At 41.7% G+C, this 17864-nt stretch overlaps 1 protein-coding gene across 1 annotated transcript; it reads left to right on the top strand.

Moving 5' to 3' along the window:
- The first annotated feature begins 15356 nt into the window (after positions 1-15356).
- LOC130936154 (peroxidase 3-like) lies at positions 15357-17406 on the top strand. The gene is made up of 4 exons (XM_057866165.1): positions 15357-15622; positions 15733-15924; positions 16010-16178; positions 16823-17406. The coding sequence occupies exons 1-4, from the start codon at positions 15413-15415 to the stop codon at positions 17230-17232; spliced, it is 981 nt and encodes a 326-aa protein (XP_057722148.1). The 5' UTR covers positions 15357-15412; the 3' UTR covers positions 17233-17406.
- Positions 17407-17864: the final 458 nt, after the last annotated feature.

Genomic DNA, 17864 nt, shown 5'->3' on the forward strand with positions numbered 1-17864 from the left:
GAGCTAGAGGAGAGGATTAGAGTTCAACCAAACTTGACAGTGAGGGAGGCTGACCAATACTTCAGGTCTGAGTATGATGTACTCATCAATGAGAGGAAAATTTACAGATCTATGAAGAAGGCGAAGGAGAGGATTGAGGGTTCAGAGATTGCACAGTATGCAAGACTTCATGATTATGGTAATGAAATACTAAAGACTAACCCTGGCTCGACAGTAAGGATACATACGAATCCTATACCTGATTCGAATCCTTTGTTTCTGAGGATATATGTATGCTTTGATGCGTGCAAGAAGGGATTTGTGGGAGGTTGTAGACCTTTAATAGGTTTGGATGGGACCTTTCTTAGAGGGTACTATGGGGGGCAGTTATTGACAGCAATAGGACAGGATGCAAATAATCATATCTATCCTATTGCCTATGCAATTGTGGAGTCAGAAAATAAAGAAAGTTGGAAGTGGTTCCTAGAGATACTACAAGAGGACGTCGGAGATTTTCAGGTGAATGGCTTTAATTTTATGTCAGATATGCAGAAGGTACCTTTTTTTGACTAATTTAGTGTAATGAATTCTGGTGTATTCTGTAGAGAGTCTTCTTATTTTTCATTATGCATGTTTAGTGTAGTTGATGTATACAGTTGATGTATGGTTCGCATTAGAGTTAATTGCTGATGTATATAGTTAAATGGCCAAATTATTAGTAATTATGAACATATGTTATTTGATGATATGTTACTTGTTGAATATGTTCATGGCTGCTATGTTACTTGCTGAACATGTTAAATGTATGCATGCTTGGAGAAAGTGTTAATTATTTTAGACCTACTTATATTCACCCTATTTCTAAATTAGTGTGAGGTGTGTTCACTAATATTATCCCCTCCTATTATTGTTGTTGGTGTCACATTGATTTTTATGTCTGCATGCAGGGGTTAATACCTGCGGTGCAGGAAATTTATCCAAATGCAAACCATAGATTTTGTGCCATGCATATATGGCAAAACTTTCGCAAGAGATGGAGTGATTTAGAGTTGAAAATGTGTTTGTGGTCATGTGCTAAGTCAACCACAACACAGGACTTCAATGCTGCCATGGATAAGCTAAAGAAGATCAATGTTGGAGCATGGGAATACTTGGATAAGATCAGTCCAAAACAATGGAGCAGGGCACATTTTAGTGAATATCCAAAAGCAGACAACTACACAAACAACAATTGCGAGGTGTTTAATGCCAAGGTGAAGAAAATGAGAGGCAAACCAATAATTACAATGTTAGAGGAAGTGAGGTGCTATGTAATGAGGATTATGGCTAGGAATAAGAAGGCCTTGGTTGGGTATAGTGGAAAGTTGGCCCCAACCCAGCAGAGCAGGTTAGAAAGGGAGAAGAGAGAGAACAACAAGTGGAGGCCTCTGCCAACCGGAGATGATGCGGGCAATATTTACGAAGTCCAATGTTTGCCCGTGAAGGTCAGTGTGGATTTGGGCAAGGCTACCTGCAGTTGTAGGCTTTGGCAACTAACTGGACTCCCGTGTAGACATGCATGTGCTGCTTTAGCTTACCAAAACAGGCGACCAGAAGAGTATGCCCATAACTGGCTGACCATGGGTGCATATAATGCGGCCTATCAGTGTTCTATGCGTCTAGTTCCAAGCCAGGAGTTCTGGGAGCAGCTAGACACCCTACCTATTCTGCCACCACGGTACAGAAAACCAATTGGGAGACCTTCATACAAGAGAGACAAGAGAAACGATGCCCCTGCTGATAAAAGTGACCCTCATAGAACAAAGAGGAGGATTGGAACTATTGTCTGCAAATTCTGCCTCCAGGTAGTACTGCTCATATGTGTTATTTATTCATATCAGTTCAGGATGCAATAACTATGTAATTATGATGTATGTTCAACTTAAATTAAGTATTCTTTGCTTTAGGCTGGTCATAATAAAAGGACCTGTAAAAAGAGAAAAGTGGCAATGGGTGAAGGGAGTGCACCTTCGCAAGTGCCTGAAGGTGATAATGATGATGACATGATGGCTGAAATGTTCTGGGAGGAGACAGTAGAGGCTGCAGAGGCTGAAGCAGCAGCCACAGAGGATGGAAATGATTCTGCAACACCACACCCTGCTCAAGTAAGTGCATTACATTAGTTATAATTCTGTTGTTATTGCTGCAACAATAACAAATTGTTCTAAGATCTGTTTCTTATCTGCAACATGGCACACCACAGGGAATGCCGCCGCCAACAACCACACAACACCAACCTCCAACCCACAATGCAACAAGCAGGAAACAGGTTAAAAGGAGAAGTGTTAAGCGACCCCAACCAACTGCAAAAACACAGCAAACACATACCCCATCTGCCAACAAACCAACTACGACCCCATCCACACACAACTCTGAAACTACAGCGCATCCACTTCAAGGTGCAAGTGCTGGGACATCCAAACGGTTCGTGCAATTCATGCCAACGCCAGGAGTGACTACGGGTGCTGTTCATACCCTGACCGAACTCCTCCAAACTCGGTCAAATCATAAAAGGTCCGACCTCGTCCTAAGGCTCACGCCTAAAAGGTCGGACCTCGGACGAATAAAGCAAGGGAAGGCCCATCAAAAGGAACCCAGCCCAAACCTAAAGGCCAAAAAAGGCCTAGCAAAGGCGGTTCCACAAAGATAGGGATAACACTCCCGAAAGATAAGATAAGATAAGAATATCTTATCCAGGGAAGATCACGGCCAACTACTATAAATACACTGGAGCACCCAGGTATGATATTCATTCCACATCTACACATATCTGCTTGGACCCATGCTAACTTAAGCATCGGAGTGTCATTGCAGGTACAACCACCAACCACTCTGCATATCAAGCTCGGGTCCCTGAACCCCCACCTCGGGCCTCTCCAGACGACCGAGCTACACGTTTCAGGTAACCCCCGGAACATTGGCGCCGTTGCCGGGGACCTGGAAGCCATCCCTCTATCATGGCGGACGACCCTCTCAACAATGAACACGCCACATCTGAACAAGAGGACGAAATTGACACCGGAGAACGACCGGACAGCCCTCTATCACCACGCACTCCAGGAGGAAACAAACAGAATCGCCCAAAGACATCACTCCCAAACAAAGATCCACAAAATTCCGAAAAAGAGAAGAACTCGGAGATTCTAGAAACAGTCCGGGCACAACAAGACCGACTAAAACAACTCGAAGAGGACATAAAGAAGCAGAAAGAAACTGAACAAGATCTGAGAAGGGAGGCTCGAAAGCGCAGAGAATTAGAAGAAAAACTGCGGAAAATAGAGGCCAACCTGAAAGACCGAACAGAACACGGCACCACCCCCGAAGGCAACCATGATCCCTTCACGCGAGAGATCATGAAGGAGAAGGTGCCGCGAAACTTCAAACCACCCGACATGGATCTCTACGACGGCACCACCGATCCAAGTCACCACCTCAGCAACTTCAGAAGCAGAATGTACCTAGTCGACGCCTCCGACGCGATTCGGTGCAAAGCCTTCCCCACCACTCTCACCAAGTCAGCCATGAAGTGGTTCGACAACCTGCCACCAAGATCAATCACCAGCTTCGAAGACCTAACCAAAAAATTCCTAACAAGGTTCTCTATTCAAAAGGACAAGACAAAACATGCCCCCAGTTTACTCGGGATCAAGCAAGGAAACCAAGAAACTCTCCGAGAATACATGGAGCGATTCAACAAAGCTTGCCTGGACATACAACACTTGCCCACTGAAGCAGCCATCATGGGACTAGCAAACGGCCTAAAAGAGGGACCGTTTAGCCAATCCCTATCCAAACGCTACCCGACCTCCCTATACGAGGTGCAGGAGCGGGCAGAAAAATATATCAACATGGAGGAAACCTCCCAGCTAAGAGACTCTTCTAGGAAGGAATCAACCTACCCACTCCGAGATCGGGATCGGGAACAGAAGAAAAAAGAAGACCCCAACTCGGACAAGCCACGGAAGTACCACAACTACACCCCCCTCCGAGTCTCCCTGGTAGACGTCTACAGAGAGGTATGCCACACCGAAAAGATCCCACCGCCCCGACCACTAAAACACAAGAGAGCGGGAAGAGATCGGTCCGAATACTGTGAATATCACAAGCTCTACGGTCATTCTACTAACGACTGCTACGACCTAAAAAATGTTATAGAAAAGCTGGCCAGAGAAGGAAAACTCGACAGATACATAGCAGAGAAAGGAGAAGAGACCAGTAAGAGAAGGCGGGGAGATAACGAAGGTCGGGCCGAACAAACCCCGCGAACCCCTGAAAGACACGTTCACATGATAAATGGAGGTTTTGCAGGCGGAGGAACATCCAGATCCTCGCGAAAAAGACACCTCAAAGAAGTCTATCATGTCCGAGAAGACAGCCCCCTGCCCGAGTTACCTACTATCTCATTTACCCGAGAAGATGCTCAAGGGATAATTCCCGGGCACGACGATCCAATGGTAGTCACCATTATCCTAGCAAACGCCAACTTACATCGAACCCTGATTGACCAGGGAAGCTCAGCAGATATCCTGTTCAAAAACGGCATTCGACAAGCTCGGACTTGAAGAAAAAGAACTAAAGGCCTATCCCACCGACCTATTTGGGCTAGGGGATACCCCGATCCATCCCTTAGGATACATCCCGCTACACACTACCTATGGAAGAGGCGAGCAATCTAAAACATTAAGCATCGACTACATTATAGTCGACGTCACTTCGGCATACAATGCCCTCATTGGGCGACCAACCCTAAACAGACTGGCAGCTATAGTCTCGACCCCACACCTCTGTATGAAGTTCCCTACCGCAAAAGGAATCGCTACCCTAAAAGGCGACCAAAAACTAGCGCGGCGATGCTACAACGAAAGCCTGAGCCTAAAAGGGAAGGAGGTCAACACGATAGAACTCGGACGAGTGCAGTCCCGAGAAGATCTTCGACCACAACCAGAGGGAGAGACCGAAAAAGTCCAGATTGGGAACACACCTGAAAAAATAACAAACATAGGAGCGAACCTCAAAACGGGCCTAAAAGAGGAACTCATAACCCTCTTAAAGGAGAATTCCGACCTCTTCGCCTGGAAAGCCTCCGACATGCCAGGCATAAGCCCCGACCTGATGTGCCATAAGCTATCAGTTTACCCGGGATCCCGACCTGTCCAACAAAGACGCCGGAAGCTCGGACCCGAGCGCATGCAAGCGATAGAAGAACAAGTACAAGCACTACTAGATGCAGGGTTCATTAGGGAAGTAAAATACCCCCTATGGCTTGCAAACGTGGTCCTGGTAAAAAAGCCCAACGGAAAATGGAGGATGTGCGTCGATTACACAGACCTCAACAAAGCCTGCCCCAAAGACCCATATCCACTACCAAACATCGACGCCTTAGTAGACGCAGCCTCAGGCTACAGATATCTCTCCTTCATGGACGCATACTCGGGATACAATCAAATCCCGATGTACGGACCCGACCAAGAAAAGACCTCGTTCATAACACCAAGGGCAAACTACTGCTACGTAGTAATGCCCTTCGGGCTGAAGAACGCAGGGGCAACCTACCAGAGGCTAATGAACAAAGTGTTCTCAGAGCACATCGGACTACAGCTAGAGGTGTACGTTGACGACATGCTGGTAAAGACACAAGAAGACAGAAACTTGCTGACCGACCTCACCAGCGTCTTCGACACCCTCAGAAAACACAACATGAGACTTAACCCGACAAAGTGCACCTTCGCCGCAGAAGCCGGAAAGTTCTTAGGCTTCATGCTGACTCAAAGGGGCATCGAAGCGAACCCGGACAAATGCCAAGCAATACTCAATATGAAGAGCCCGACGTGTGTCAAAGAGGTACAACAACTGAATGGAAGGCTAGCCGCCCTATCAAGATTCTTGGCAGGATCAGCGATAAAATCACTACCTCTTTACTCGCTCCTAAAGAAAGGGAAACCCTTCTCATGGACCCCGGAGTGCGAAAAAGCCTTCCAAGAATTCAAGGAATTCCTCGGGCAGCCACCAATCCTAACCCGACCTTTAAAAGGAGAAGAACTCGTACTATACCTCTCGGTCGGAAATCGAGCAATCGCCTCAGCGTTAATACGCGAAAATGACCGAGGACAACACCCCATATACTTTGTAAGCAAGGCACTACAAGGGGCCGAATTAAACTATCAGAAGATAGAAAAATTCGCCTACGCCCTAGTGTTCACAGCTCGGAGGCTCCGTCCCTACTTTCAAGCCCACACCATCAAAGTCCGAACAAACCAACCCATGAGACACATCCTCCAAAAAACAGACCTGGCAGGACGAATACTGCAATGGGCGGTGGAACTGTCCGAGTTCGACCTCCACTATGAAACCCGGACTGCCATAAAATCTCAGTATCTAGCCGACTTCATCGCAGAATATACTGAGACCCCTGGAACCCCACTCTCATGGAACCTGTATGTCGACGGGTCCTCAAACAAAACTGGAAGCGGAGCCGGGGTTATACTCGAAAGCGACCAAGGAACGCAGATAGAACTATCCCTAAAATTCGAGTTCCAGGCCTCGAACAACCAAGCCGAATACGAGGCCCTACTAGCAGGTCTAAAGCTAGCCGAAGAGGTCGGAGCCCAGAAAATCACGATCTTCAGCGACTCCTAGGTCATCACATCACAAGTAAATGGAAGCTACCAGGCCAAAGACCCAACTATGAAAAAATACCTGGACCAAACACAGGCACAATTACGCCACTTTCCAGAGATACAGATCCAGCACATACCACGGGAACAAAACGCCCGGGCAGACGCCCTCTCAAAGCTTGCCAGCACCAAGCCCGGAGGCAACAACAGAAGTCTCCTCCAGGAAACCTTACAATCTCCCTCCGTGATAAGAGAGGAAGAAACGCTAAATATATCCGACCAACAGCAAGGATGGATGACCCCCATACTCAGCTACCTGAAGTCGGGTACTCTCCCCGCCGAAAGAAAAGAAGCTAAAAGACTCACGAAAGACGCCCAGAATTATACACTAATTCACGACGTATTATACAGAAGAGGATTCGCAAACCCCCTCCTCAGGTGCATCCCGACCTCAGAAACAAAGAGCGTCCTCGAAGAAGTTCACGGAGGCATGTGTGGGAACCACCTCGGAGCTCGGGCATTATCCAAGAAAGTAGTCCGAGCCGGGTTCTACTGGCCAACTTTGCAAAGAGACGCAACGGACTTTGTGAAAATATGCCCCCCTGCCAAAAACACGCCAATTTCTACAAAGCACCACCCGAAGACCTTATCAGCATCACCGCGCCATGGCCCTTCGCAAAATAGGGACTTGACCTACTCGGCCCGTTCCCCCAAGGACCAGGGCAAGTCAAATACATCATAGTAGGGGTCGACTACTTCACAAAGTGGATCGAAGCCGAACCCTTAAGCCACCATTACGGCTCAGAAAAGCCGCAAATTCCTATACAAAAACATTGTCACAAGGTTCGGAGTCCCCTACTCCATTACAACAGACAATGGAACACAGTTCACGGACACAAGTTTTCAGAACTTGGTGGCCGAACTAAAAATCAAACAGCAATTCACCTCAGTCGAGCACCCACAAGCCAACGGACAAGCAGAGGCCGCAAATAAAGTCATCTTGGCCGGGTTAAAACGAAGACTCCAAGAGGCCAAAGGAGCATGGGCCGAGGAGCTCCCCCAGGTATTATGGGCATATCGGACAACTCCACACTCTACAACGGGAGAATCGCCATTCCGACTAGCTTACGGGATGGAGGCAATGATTCCTATTGAAATAGATGAAGGGTCACCCAGAGTCATCTTCTACAACGAAGAAGGTAACCCGCAGGCACAAAAGGAAGAACTTGACCTCCTCCCCGAGGTCCGAGAAAGAGCCCGGATCCGAGAAGAAGCCTTAAAACGGCGAACGGCCCTCAGATACAATCAGAAAGTAATAAAACGAAGCTTCTCCACTCACGACCTAATTCTAATCCGAAATGACATCGGAACACAAAAGTCGGGAGAAGGAAAGCTAGCTGCAAATTGGAAAGGACCCTACAAAGTAACAGAAGTCTTAGGAACAGGCTATTACAAGATATCCGACCTAGAAGGCAATGAGCTGCCCAGGGCCTGGCACGCCTGTAATCTAAGACGGTACTACAGCTAGAAAAATTTGACCCGAGGTGTACTCTTTTTCCCTACAAGGGTTTTTTAATGAGACATCCGGTCAAGTAAGGCACTCGACCTAGTCAAGGGTAAACACTCTGTAAATATTCTTTCTTTTTTAATACTAATCAAATTTTTCTATTTTCTTTTGTTCTTCCTCATGATGAAACAAATCCTAGAAAGTACCCCACCAAGGCGCATTAATTTATGCTCGACAAAACGCAAAAAATCATTTGCCAAGAGACCACACAAGGTCGGCAAAGATAAAGCGACGAGGTTCAAATTAATGTGAGAAGTTATAAAGCAACTCTGAAAAGGCTCAAAAAAGGCCAAATAAAAAGAGATTACAAAAATAACTTAAAAGGCCGACCAACGACAAAGTCGGACCAACAAAGAGAGGTACTCGAACGCCCGAGGTCCGAGAAAAAGCCCGGATCCGAGAAAGAAGCCTTAAAACGGCGAAAGCCAAGATTTCGAAAACGTTTACTAAAAAGTTGCTATACAAAAACAACTAAAAAGTACAAGCGAAAAAACGAAATCAAAAGAAGGGATAAAACAAAAGTTCCAAGCGCTAGCTAAAAAGTTGTTATCCAAAAACAACTAAAAAGCATAAAAGCGGAACAAAAAGTCAAACAAGGGTAAAACAAAAGTTTCCAGCGCTAGCTAAAAAGTTGTTATCCAAAAACAACTAAAAAGCATAAAGGCGGGACAAAAAGTCAAAGCAAAACACCGCATAATAAGCTAAAAAGTTACTACAAGTAGCTAATAGCAGAAAGGTGTCCAAAGCGTTCACAGAAACCATCCAAAAACAAAAGAGCCCACAGGCCGGGCAAAAAACCAAAAATAAAAGATTACAGAGGATCAAGGTCCTTTTCGGACTCCACACCAACAGAAGGCTGCGGAGGAAACATAGAAATCGGGACTGCATCGACGGCACCGTCATCCCGGTTTAAAACCTCCACACCAGATCCATCCCCGACCAAAGGCGAAGTCGGGTTCGCAACCGGAACATTGGGGTCGGACACCGGAACCTCATCCTCGTTGGGAGCAGGAACAATCTTTCCCTCCACAACAACGTTATCCGTACTAAATAAGCTCAGATCCAGGTCAGGAGCAAGAACCCGGACCTGATTCTTCAAATTTCCAAACATAGCATCCATACCCTTGGCCACATGACCCTCTAGCTCGTAAAAATCATCCCGAGCAGATTGCAACTTCTCCTTTGTCTCCACAAGCTCGGCGTATATCCGATTATAATTCTCCGTCGCCGCCTTCGCCATCTCCTCAGATGCTTTCGCTGCCGCCACAGCCGCGGTAGCTTTAGCTTTCTCTTTCTCCAAAGAGGCCTCCAGCTCAGTAATCCTAGCAGCCTTCAGCTCACTAATCCTCTCGAACTCAGACTGAGCCTTCTCAAGTCGGGAGCCGGTCGCACCAATGGGGGATTTCTTGAACTCCCGGGCGATAGCAGCATGAAGACTGGCCATCCGGACACAGCTCCGCGCCATATACTGAAAATGATGCTCCATAGACACATCATCAGTAGAAATAAAGGTCTGAGGGAGAATATGCTGTTCAATCCAACCAAGAGCATCAAAATCCTTGTCATTAAAACCCGCGAGCTCTTGAAAGGTCTTCTGTTTCTTGGGAGGAGGACCCGAGGTCGAAGGCGGGGAAGAGTGACCGGGTCCAGAGGTCGGAGGATCCTGATTTATAGCTCGGAACTGGGGAGTCGGAATAGTCTTCGACCGAGTAGTAACACCCACAGTAGCCTTCTTCGGAGAAGATCGGGCAGAAGCCTCAGCCTCAATATTCCGAGCAGCCACGGACTTCTTCGTCCGACGAAGGAACTTCATAGAATCCGCCTGAGAAGACATCTCTGCAAAATAAAAAGAAAAACGATCACCACAACAGAAATTCCACCAAAACAAGCAAAACCAAAATACTAAAAAGATGAATCTCGGAGAGGTCGGGAACTACCTAACTCGGAACGGAGAAGGCTTGGATCTCCCAACATTTTCTTCGTGTCCAAGTGAGGTGCCCGACCCCATAAACTGCTCACCACACCCACAAAAGCCTGCTCCACCTCATCTAGACTCTCAAATGTATACTTAGCAGACACTACATTCTCCTGCCAACAAAGAGGAAAAGAAGGCTCCCCACTCTCATCTAGAAAGAAAGGTCGGACGTCTCCAATAGCCCGGACCTTGAAATAAAAATTCTTAAAATCATGAAAGGACTCATCATACAGGGTACAAAACTTCCTTCCCTGGTTAGCCCTAAAAGAGACCCAAGATACCTTCCCTCCACCCGACCCCGGCTTCGTCAACACAAACAAATAGGAAAAAAGAGAAATAGAGGGAGCGACGCCCAAAAACTGACACAAAAGTTGAAACAGCTTTAGAAACGCCCAAGAATTTGGATGGAGCTGCGTAGGGGCAAGGTTACAAGACCATAACACCTCGGACTCCAGGTCGGTAAAGGGAAGTCGGACACTCAGCTTAGAGAAAAAACAATCATAAGCATAAAAGAAGAGCTTCTCGGAACTATCTAGCGGCGGGAAGCACACTCTCTCCTCGGAATCCGGGGCTACTAGTTCATAATCCCTCTCAGACTCTCTATTTTCACATATGCTACAGTGCCTACGGAACCTAGCTAAATACTCAGAATCTACCACAGAAGGGACTTTTAGAGGAAGAGGGTCTACCCAACCAAGACCACTTGGAATCTTGGTCGACATCGCTTGAAGAACCTTTCGAGACATAAAACTCTTACCTACAAAGAAGAAATACAACAGCAAGCAAAAATCACATAAAGCAGACAGCGAAAACCCGTTCAGCCAAGCAAGAAACAAAAACCCAACGAAGAAAATACGGCAACCCGGAACAAAGTACCAGAAAACAAAAAGAGCCCCCCCCCATATACAAACAACAAGCAATGGCGGCGCCTCTTTTCGGGGCAACCCAGGCATAAAGAAAAAGAAACAAACAAAGGCCACACAAAGAACAGAAGCATATGTGCACAAGAAAAGAGAAGCATAGGAACAAACCTGAAAGGAAAAAACGAAGACGACAAGCTCCGAAAAACGAGACGACGGCACACAGAGAGATTCGGGGAAGCAGAGCAAAGAGAAGGAAGAAGCAATGCTCGAAAAAGATAAAGAAAAACGGTGAAAGCAGAAAAAAGGAGGAAAGGGGCAAATAAATAAAGCCTTCACAGAGCCCGAACGGAAATCGAGGAAAAACGGTAAAACGCAATAAATGCAGGAACGGCCACTTTTTGAAATTTTGAAAAACTACTGTGCCCGAGCTCGACCTCCCAAAAAGGACGAACTCGGGCAGGGGCACTGTTCATACCCTGACCGAACTCCTCCAAACTCGGTCAAATCATAAAAGGTCCGACCTCGTCCTAAGGCTCACGCCTAAAAGGTCGGACCTCGGACGAATAAAGCAAGGGAAGGCCCATCAAAAGGAACCCAGCCCAAACCTAAAGGCCGAAAAAGGCCTAGCAAAGGCGGTTCCACAAAGATAGGGATAACACTCCCGAAAGATAAGATAAGATAAGAATATCTTATCCAGGGAAGATCACGGCCAACTACTATAAATACACTGGAGCACCCAGGTATGATATTCATTCCACATCTACACATATCTGCTTGGATGATGCTCCCATGTGCAGGGTACAACCACCAACCACTCAGCATATCAAGCTCGGGTCCCTGAACCCCCACCTCGGGCCTCTCCAGACGACCGAGCTACACGTTTCAGGTAACCCCCGGAACAGGTGCTATAGGCCGAGGAACAGCTGCTCGGGGTGGACTTCATAGCAGGGGACGTGGAAGGAAAGGTGCATTCAATGGATCAAAAACGGGTGTTTCAAGTAAGAGCAGTAACTCAACTCCACTTTGATAGAAACTCATGGGTTTGGAGACTCAATCAACATAGGAATTTCATGGTTTATTAATTTTATGTTTTTGTTTTGTTATAAAGAGTAACTCAAGACTCTTGTATTGTGTAATTATCATGGTCTGGTTTAGGATACGGTAGTTAAACTTGATTTCAGTGTGTTTTTTGTGCAACTAAACATGGTCTGCTTTGGCTTATGTCATGACTCTTATTATTTTGTGAATCAGAATCCACTATTTACAATGGTTATTTTATCAGTCTTTTGACAGCACCTTTTTTTTTATTTTGGATGAATCCTTGGAATAGAAACCGAAAGCATATTCATGCTATGTTTCTTGTTCTACTAATACTTGCTTCTTTAAGAGGAATAGACAGATTCAGGTCAATTTACAATGGCATTGTGTCAACATAAACTTTATGTCAATTTACATGCCTGCATCAACTGCAACTAAACGTAACACTACCAGAGATCGAAATCTTCGTGCCTATGTTAATGCATCAGAATTAATAAATACCAGATCAAAGTTATACAATCACTTAAGCACCATGTCATACCAAAGTTCCCAACTCATACACATCTTACACTTTCATAACCAAATACAACTCAAAAATTAAACAAAAGGCAACCCCCAACGCAATAGTTGAGAGCAACAGTCTCATTCCCCTAAGTTCCCCCCTAACTTCACCCCTAAATTTTTTCAATTTCCTGGACATCATCGATGATGCTGGCTGATTTTCCAGACCAGTCGTTACAGTCACGCCATCCTCATGCCTTGAATAAGACTTATCGGAATTTCTTTTTGCTAAAGCTCTTGCTAGGCCCTCCCATCCTTCTTCAATTTCATCCACCCACACAAAGTATTTGCAATCCCTTGTCTGGAAAAAATAAACTAACCCAAGTGTCAACTACAATGTCAAAAATAGATTTCTAACCTGAACAAGAACACAGCGTGTACATTACCGCCCACCCAAGACATCTGATGAACCATCTATTAGGGTTTGTCATGGTGCCAGACTCTAGCAACACAACATTCTTCCCACACAAGCATTTTCCGTCGAGCATCTTTGCCTTCATCCTCTTCGAACTCGATGAACTGCTGCGAGTTCCATCACTTGCAGGAGAGTTATATCTTCGCAACGACATGCCAGGGCTCACGAGAAAATTCCTTCTCTCCTTATGTGAACTTGAAACTGGATGAGGTTGAAGTCAATTGCATTTACTGGGGTGTGGTTCGAATTGGGGAAGATGACTCCCTAAGGTTTCCACTTCATAGGTTAATCCTTATAATAACGTTCAAATCCACGTAGGGGTTTTGGGGGGGGGGGGGGGTTGGAGTGCCACGTAGGTTCGTATAAGCACGAAGCTGGTGTCAAACTAAGGTAGGGTATTTCTGTCATACGGACCACATCTTCAATGGGTACAAAGTTAGTTTCGGTCTTCTATGGGTACAATTATCAGCGTTTTCATCTTTCATGGGTACATTTGGTCATTTATTCTTGTTTTGTTAAAATGTAGACGACGTCAATATAGAAGAATATCGTTTTTTTTTTTTAGCGTGATAAGTAATTAATGTATCAAATTTAGTACGATATTAACGAAAATAAACTCACGAGACGAATTGTCGTTGTAAATTTAGAAATTTAATTTAGGTTCATTAAAATTTTTGGGTCAATCCTCAAATTTTAGGGCCATAACTAATGTCCATTACCTTTGATCAATGAAATGGAATTCGATGATGCCTTTGGCATATGTGATATGTGGGATTGACGTTAGTATGTAGTTTGGTTACTGAATTATTCTCCCTTGTATTATCTTGTAATATATAGTTTATTATATAATATATAATTATTCATTGACCTTCGATCACATATAAACCCAAATAATTTATAGAAATATACCTGAACTAAATAATTACTTTCATATATTATATTGAATTCTCGCTCTTCAATGGACGAAAAACAATTAACACGGAGTTCCAGCTACAGTTTTAAATTTCTATCTCAACTAAATTGAGCATTCATAAAGCACATTTTCATAAAGCACATTCATAAAGCTTTATTTATCAAATTCGTAAGAACTATATATAAATTTATATAAGAGGTTAATTTGCCAGTTATAATTTCTTACATTCTCAAAAATTAAGACATTACACTATTATATGATTCATTTATTCAGAAGTTAACTATACAACTTAATCTTTGACTCTCTAATGCTATGTTTGGTTGAAAGAAAAGAAATAGAGAAAAAAAAATAAAAAAAAAAGAAAAAAAAAATTGAATAAATTATTATTTTTTTTAGATGTGTTTAAATAAAAAAAAAATAAAAAAATATTATAAAAAGATAATCTTACTCTTATATTATAAAATATATTAAAAAAATAAAAAAATAATAATAGAAGTATAGAGTAAAAATAATTTTTTTAATATTAAAAAAAATTGACAAATCCCACTAATTTTTTTCTATTTTTTTCTTTAATTATTTTTTAACTAAACAATAAAAAATAATCATTTTATTTTATTTTCTATTTCTTTTCTTTTCTTTTCTTTCCTTCTATTTTCCTTTTAAACAAACATAACATGAAAGTAAGTCCAAGTCAAATCATACATAACTAAAAGCTTTATATGAAGGCGTTGACATGCTAATTACAATTAATTAAGCTTATGGTGTAACGGAAATGCATATAATTAAAGCTGATATATTATATTATGAATTTACACAAATTGAGTAGAATTAGTCAAAAATAATTCCATTGCCAAACATGGAAAATAGTTTTTTTACACTTGATTTATCATCTTATTTTAGGTTAAATTACATTTTTTGTTAATATTTATAATTTTTTTTAAAATATTTTAACATTTAATTTTATTTAACTTTATTACTTACGTTTTTAATTTATTTAATTTTATTTTTAATATTCTTTATTTGTATCAAAATTATTTCTAGACGCTTTTAATTTTGTCTCTAATATATTAAATAGAATTAACATCAAAAAATACTTTTGACATAAATAAAAAATATTAAAAATAAACTAAAAAGTCACAAATAACATGATAAAAAAAATATACTTTACTCTTTATTTTAATATATTTTCATTATTCAATGGTAGGTGATTATTAGGTACTTATTATCCTAAGGCAACTAGCCACAATACATGCATGCAACGATTTAAACTACAGATTAAGATATAGTATATAGAATAATGCTGATCTGGTATTGCATTTCAAAGTTGACATGAGATGCCTATAAAAAGGAGCAACTACATTGTAGTTCAACATTCCATTCTTCAGTTACAAATAATATAGTACTATATTGCACATAGAAGCTAAGGTGAAATAATCAAGAGCATAATCATGAAGACAACGTCTTTCCTCGTAGCTTGTGTGTTACTGTCTTGTTTCCTTGGGGCTTGCCACGCAGGCAACCTTAGGAAAAATTTCTATAGAAATTCCTGTCCTCAAGCTGAAGCTATTGTTAAGACCAAAATCCAACAACACGTTGCTGCAAGGCCTGAATTGCCAGCCAAATTGATTAGGATGCATTTTCATGACTGTTTCGTCAGGGTAATTAAACATCTTATTTCCATTTTATACTAACATTGATCTTGAATTTTAAAAAATTTAATTTAGACATACTGTTACTATAATTGTCACATTCAAAACTATTGTTTCAGGGTTGTGACGGATCGGTTTTGTTAGACTCAACTGCCACAAACAAAGCGGAGAAGGATTCTATTCCTAATTTATCATTGGCTGGCTATGATGTCATTGATGATATAAAAGCAGCAATTGAAGCAAAGTGTTCCGGAATTGTATCTTGTGCTGACATTCTGGCATTGGCAACTAGAGACGCTTTTTCTGTCCGAGTAAATTAAATCCAACTAATTCACATATATATATATAGTCTTAGTATGTAGTAATTAATATATAAATATTCAATAAAATTTGCAGTTTAATAATGTGCCTCTGTGGGAAGTGCTTACTGGTAGAAGAGATGGGAGAGTGTCCATAGCAAGTGAAGCCTTGGCCAATCTTCCACCACCTTTCTTCAACTTCACCCAGCTCAAACAAAGCTTCGAAAGTAAAAAACTCACCGTGCATGACCTCGTTGTATTATCAGGTTCAGTTTTGTTCCATAGTAATTAATGTATGACATTTGGTATTATAATTGTATGAGAAATTATTGGAAGGCAACTATTTTTAATATTTTTTGTCATTATTTGACCAACATAAATATTAAATTATCTTAACAAATAAATTTTACTAAAAAAAAAATTTAGAGAATCATCTACAATATAAGTCAACTAAACTAATTTTTTTATTTTGAATTTTAAAATTTAAAACTTAAAATAATAAAAATTTATTTTTTTTTATAATAGACTTATTTTCAACTAATTGAGTGAAATTGGTTTCACTTCTAGTCAGTTTCTTAATCAAACCTTTTACTAATTTATGTGTGCAAACTGTAAAATAGATAAGTGCAAACCTTTTACTAAAATTTTGATAAATATAAATATAAATTGTATGTTTCTTGTATATAAAATCCCTGTAAATATAAGTGTAACAAAAATATTTTTGGTTATATAACATTGTTCTATGTATATGTATACCAATATACGGACATACGGTATTATTGATCTATACGATAATATTTATAAATATAATTTATTTTCGTCAAATTTATTATTAAGATTGATTCTCGATAGAAAATAGCATCCAAATTTGTTCCAAGGCTAACTGCATTGGCTATATGAATATATGTAGGTGCACACACAATTGGAGTAGGGCATTGCAATCTCTTCAGCAATAGGCTTTTCAATTTCACTGGAAAAGGTGATCAAGATCCTTCACTAAACCCCACATATGCTGACTTCTTGAAGACAAAATGCCACGGACTAAGTGACACAACCACAACGGTGGAGTTGGATCCTAATGGCTCTACCAAATTTGACAATGACTATTATAACATCCTTGTACAGAACAAGGGTCTGTTCCAATCAGATGCTGCGCTTCTAACAACAAAGACATCAAGGAACATTGTCAATGAATTGCGTAACCAAAACAAGTTCTACACGGAGTTTGGCCAATCAATGCAGAGAATGGGAGCCATTGAAGTCCTCACTGGCTCTGCTGGGGAAATTAGGCATAAGTGTTCTGTTGTCAACTCCAATTAATTAATCATTTAAAAAAAAAACTAAATTTGTTTCTTTGGTTTTGATTTCATTTCATTATTTGATTAATGTTGCCTGTGTTGTGAAATTGTTCTCTTGGAATTTGGCTTCCTTTTTTGCTTTCTTTTGAAATGTGCATGGTTTCTGGAGTTTGATAATGTAACATTGTAACATGTAATCTGTGTAACTCTGTATGTTTACAAAAAAAAAAAAAAAAATAAATTCCATTATTTTTCAATTCTAAGTTGCTTCGCTTTATAGTTTATATATCCAATCATATCCATGTGTCTCATTGTCGAAGTTATTACTATTTTTTTAACCTTGTCTTCATTATTTTTTCCTAAGAATTTTATAAACCAAAATCGTGCCTCCAGTTCAACTTGGTTTTAAAATTATCCGAAAGACAATTATACCCTCACCCCACCTATCACAATTTTCTCATCTCCTCTCTTGCTCTGCTTCTTCATCTTCTTCATCCTCTTCATCCCTGCTCAGTGATTTCCATCAACTTGTTTCTCTCAAAGAAGGATTTCAATTCCCAAACCCAGCTCTCAACAAATTCCAACCTCAACCTCAACATCTCTAGCAACCAGTTCAGTGGTCACCTCCATTGGAACTGCTCTCCAACAATGGAA

Source organism: Arachis stenosperma, chromosome 6 (assembly GCF_014773155.1).
Source record: "Arachis stenosperma cultivar V10309 chromosome 6, arast.V10309.gnm1.PFL2, whole genome shotgun sequence".
Lineage (NCBI taxonomy): Eukaryota > Viridiplantae > Streptophyta > Magnoliopsida > Fabales > Fabaceae > Arachis > Arachis stenosperma.

Coding starts and splice junctions, on each gene's coding strand:
- LOC130936154 (XM_057866165.1), top strand. CDS start 15,413: ATGAAGACAACGTCTTTCCTCGTAGCTTGTGTGTTACTGTCTTGTTTC. Junction 15,623..15,732: donor TTCATGACTGTTTCGTCAGG/GTAATTAAACAT, acceptor CTATTGTTTCAG/GGTTGTGACGGATCGGTTTT. Junction 15,925..16,009: donor GAGACGCTTTTTCTGTCCGA/GTAAATTAAATC, acceptor TAAAATTTGCAG/TTTAATAATGTGCCTCTGTG.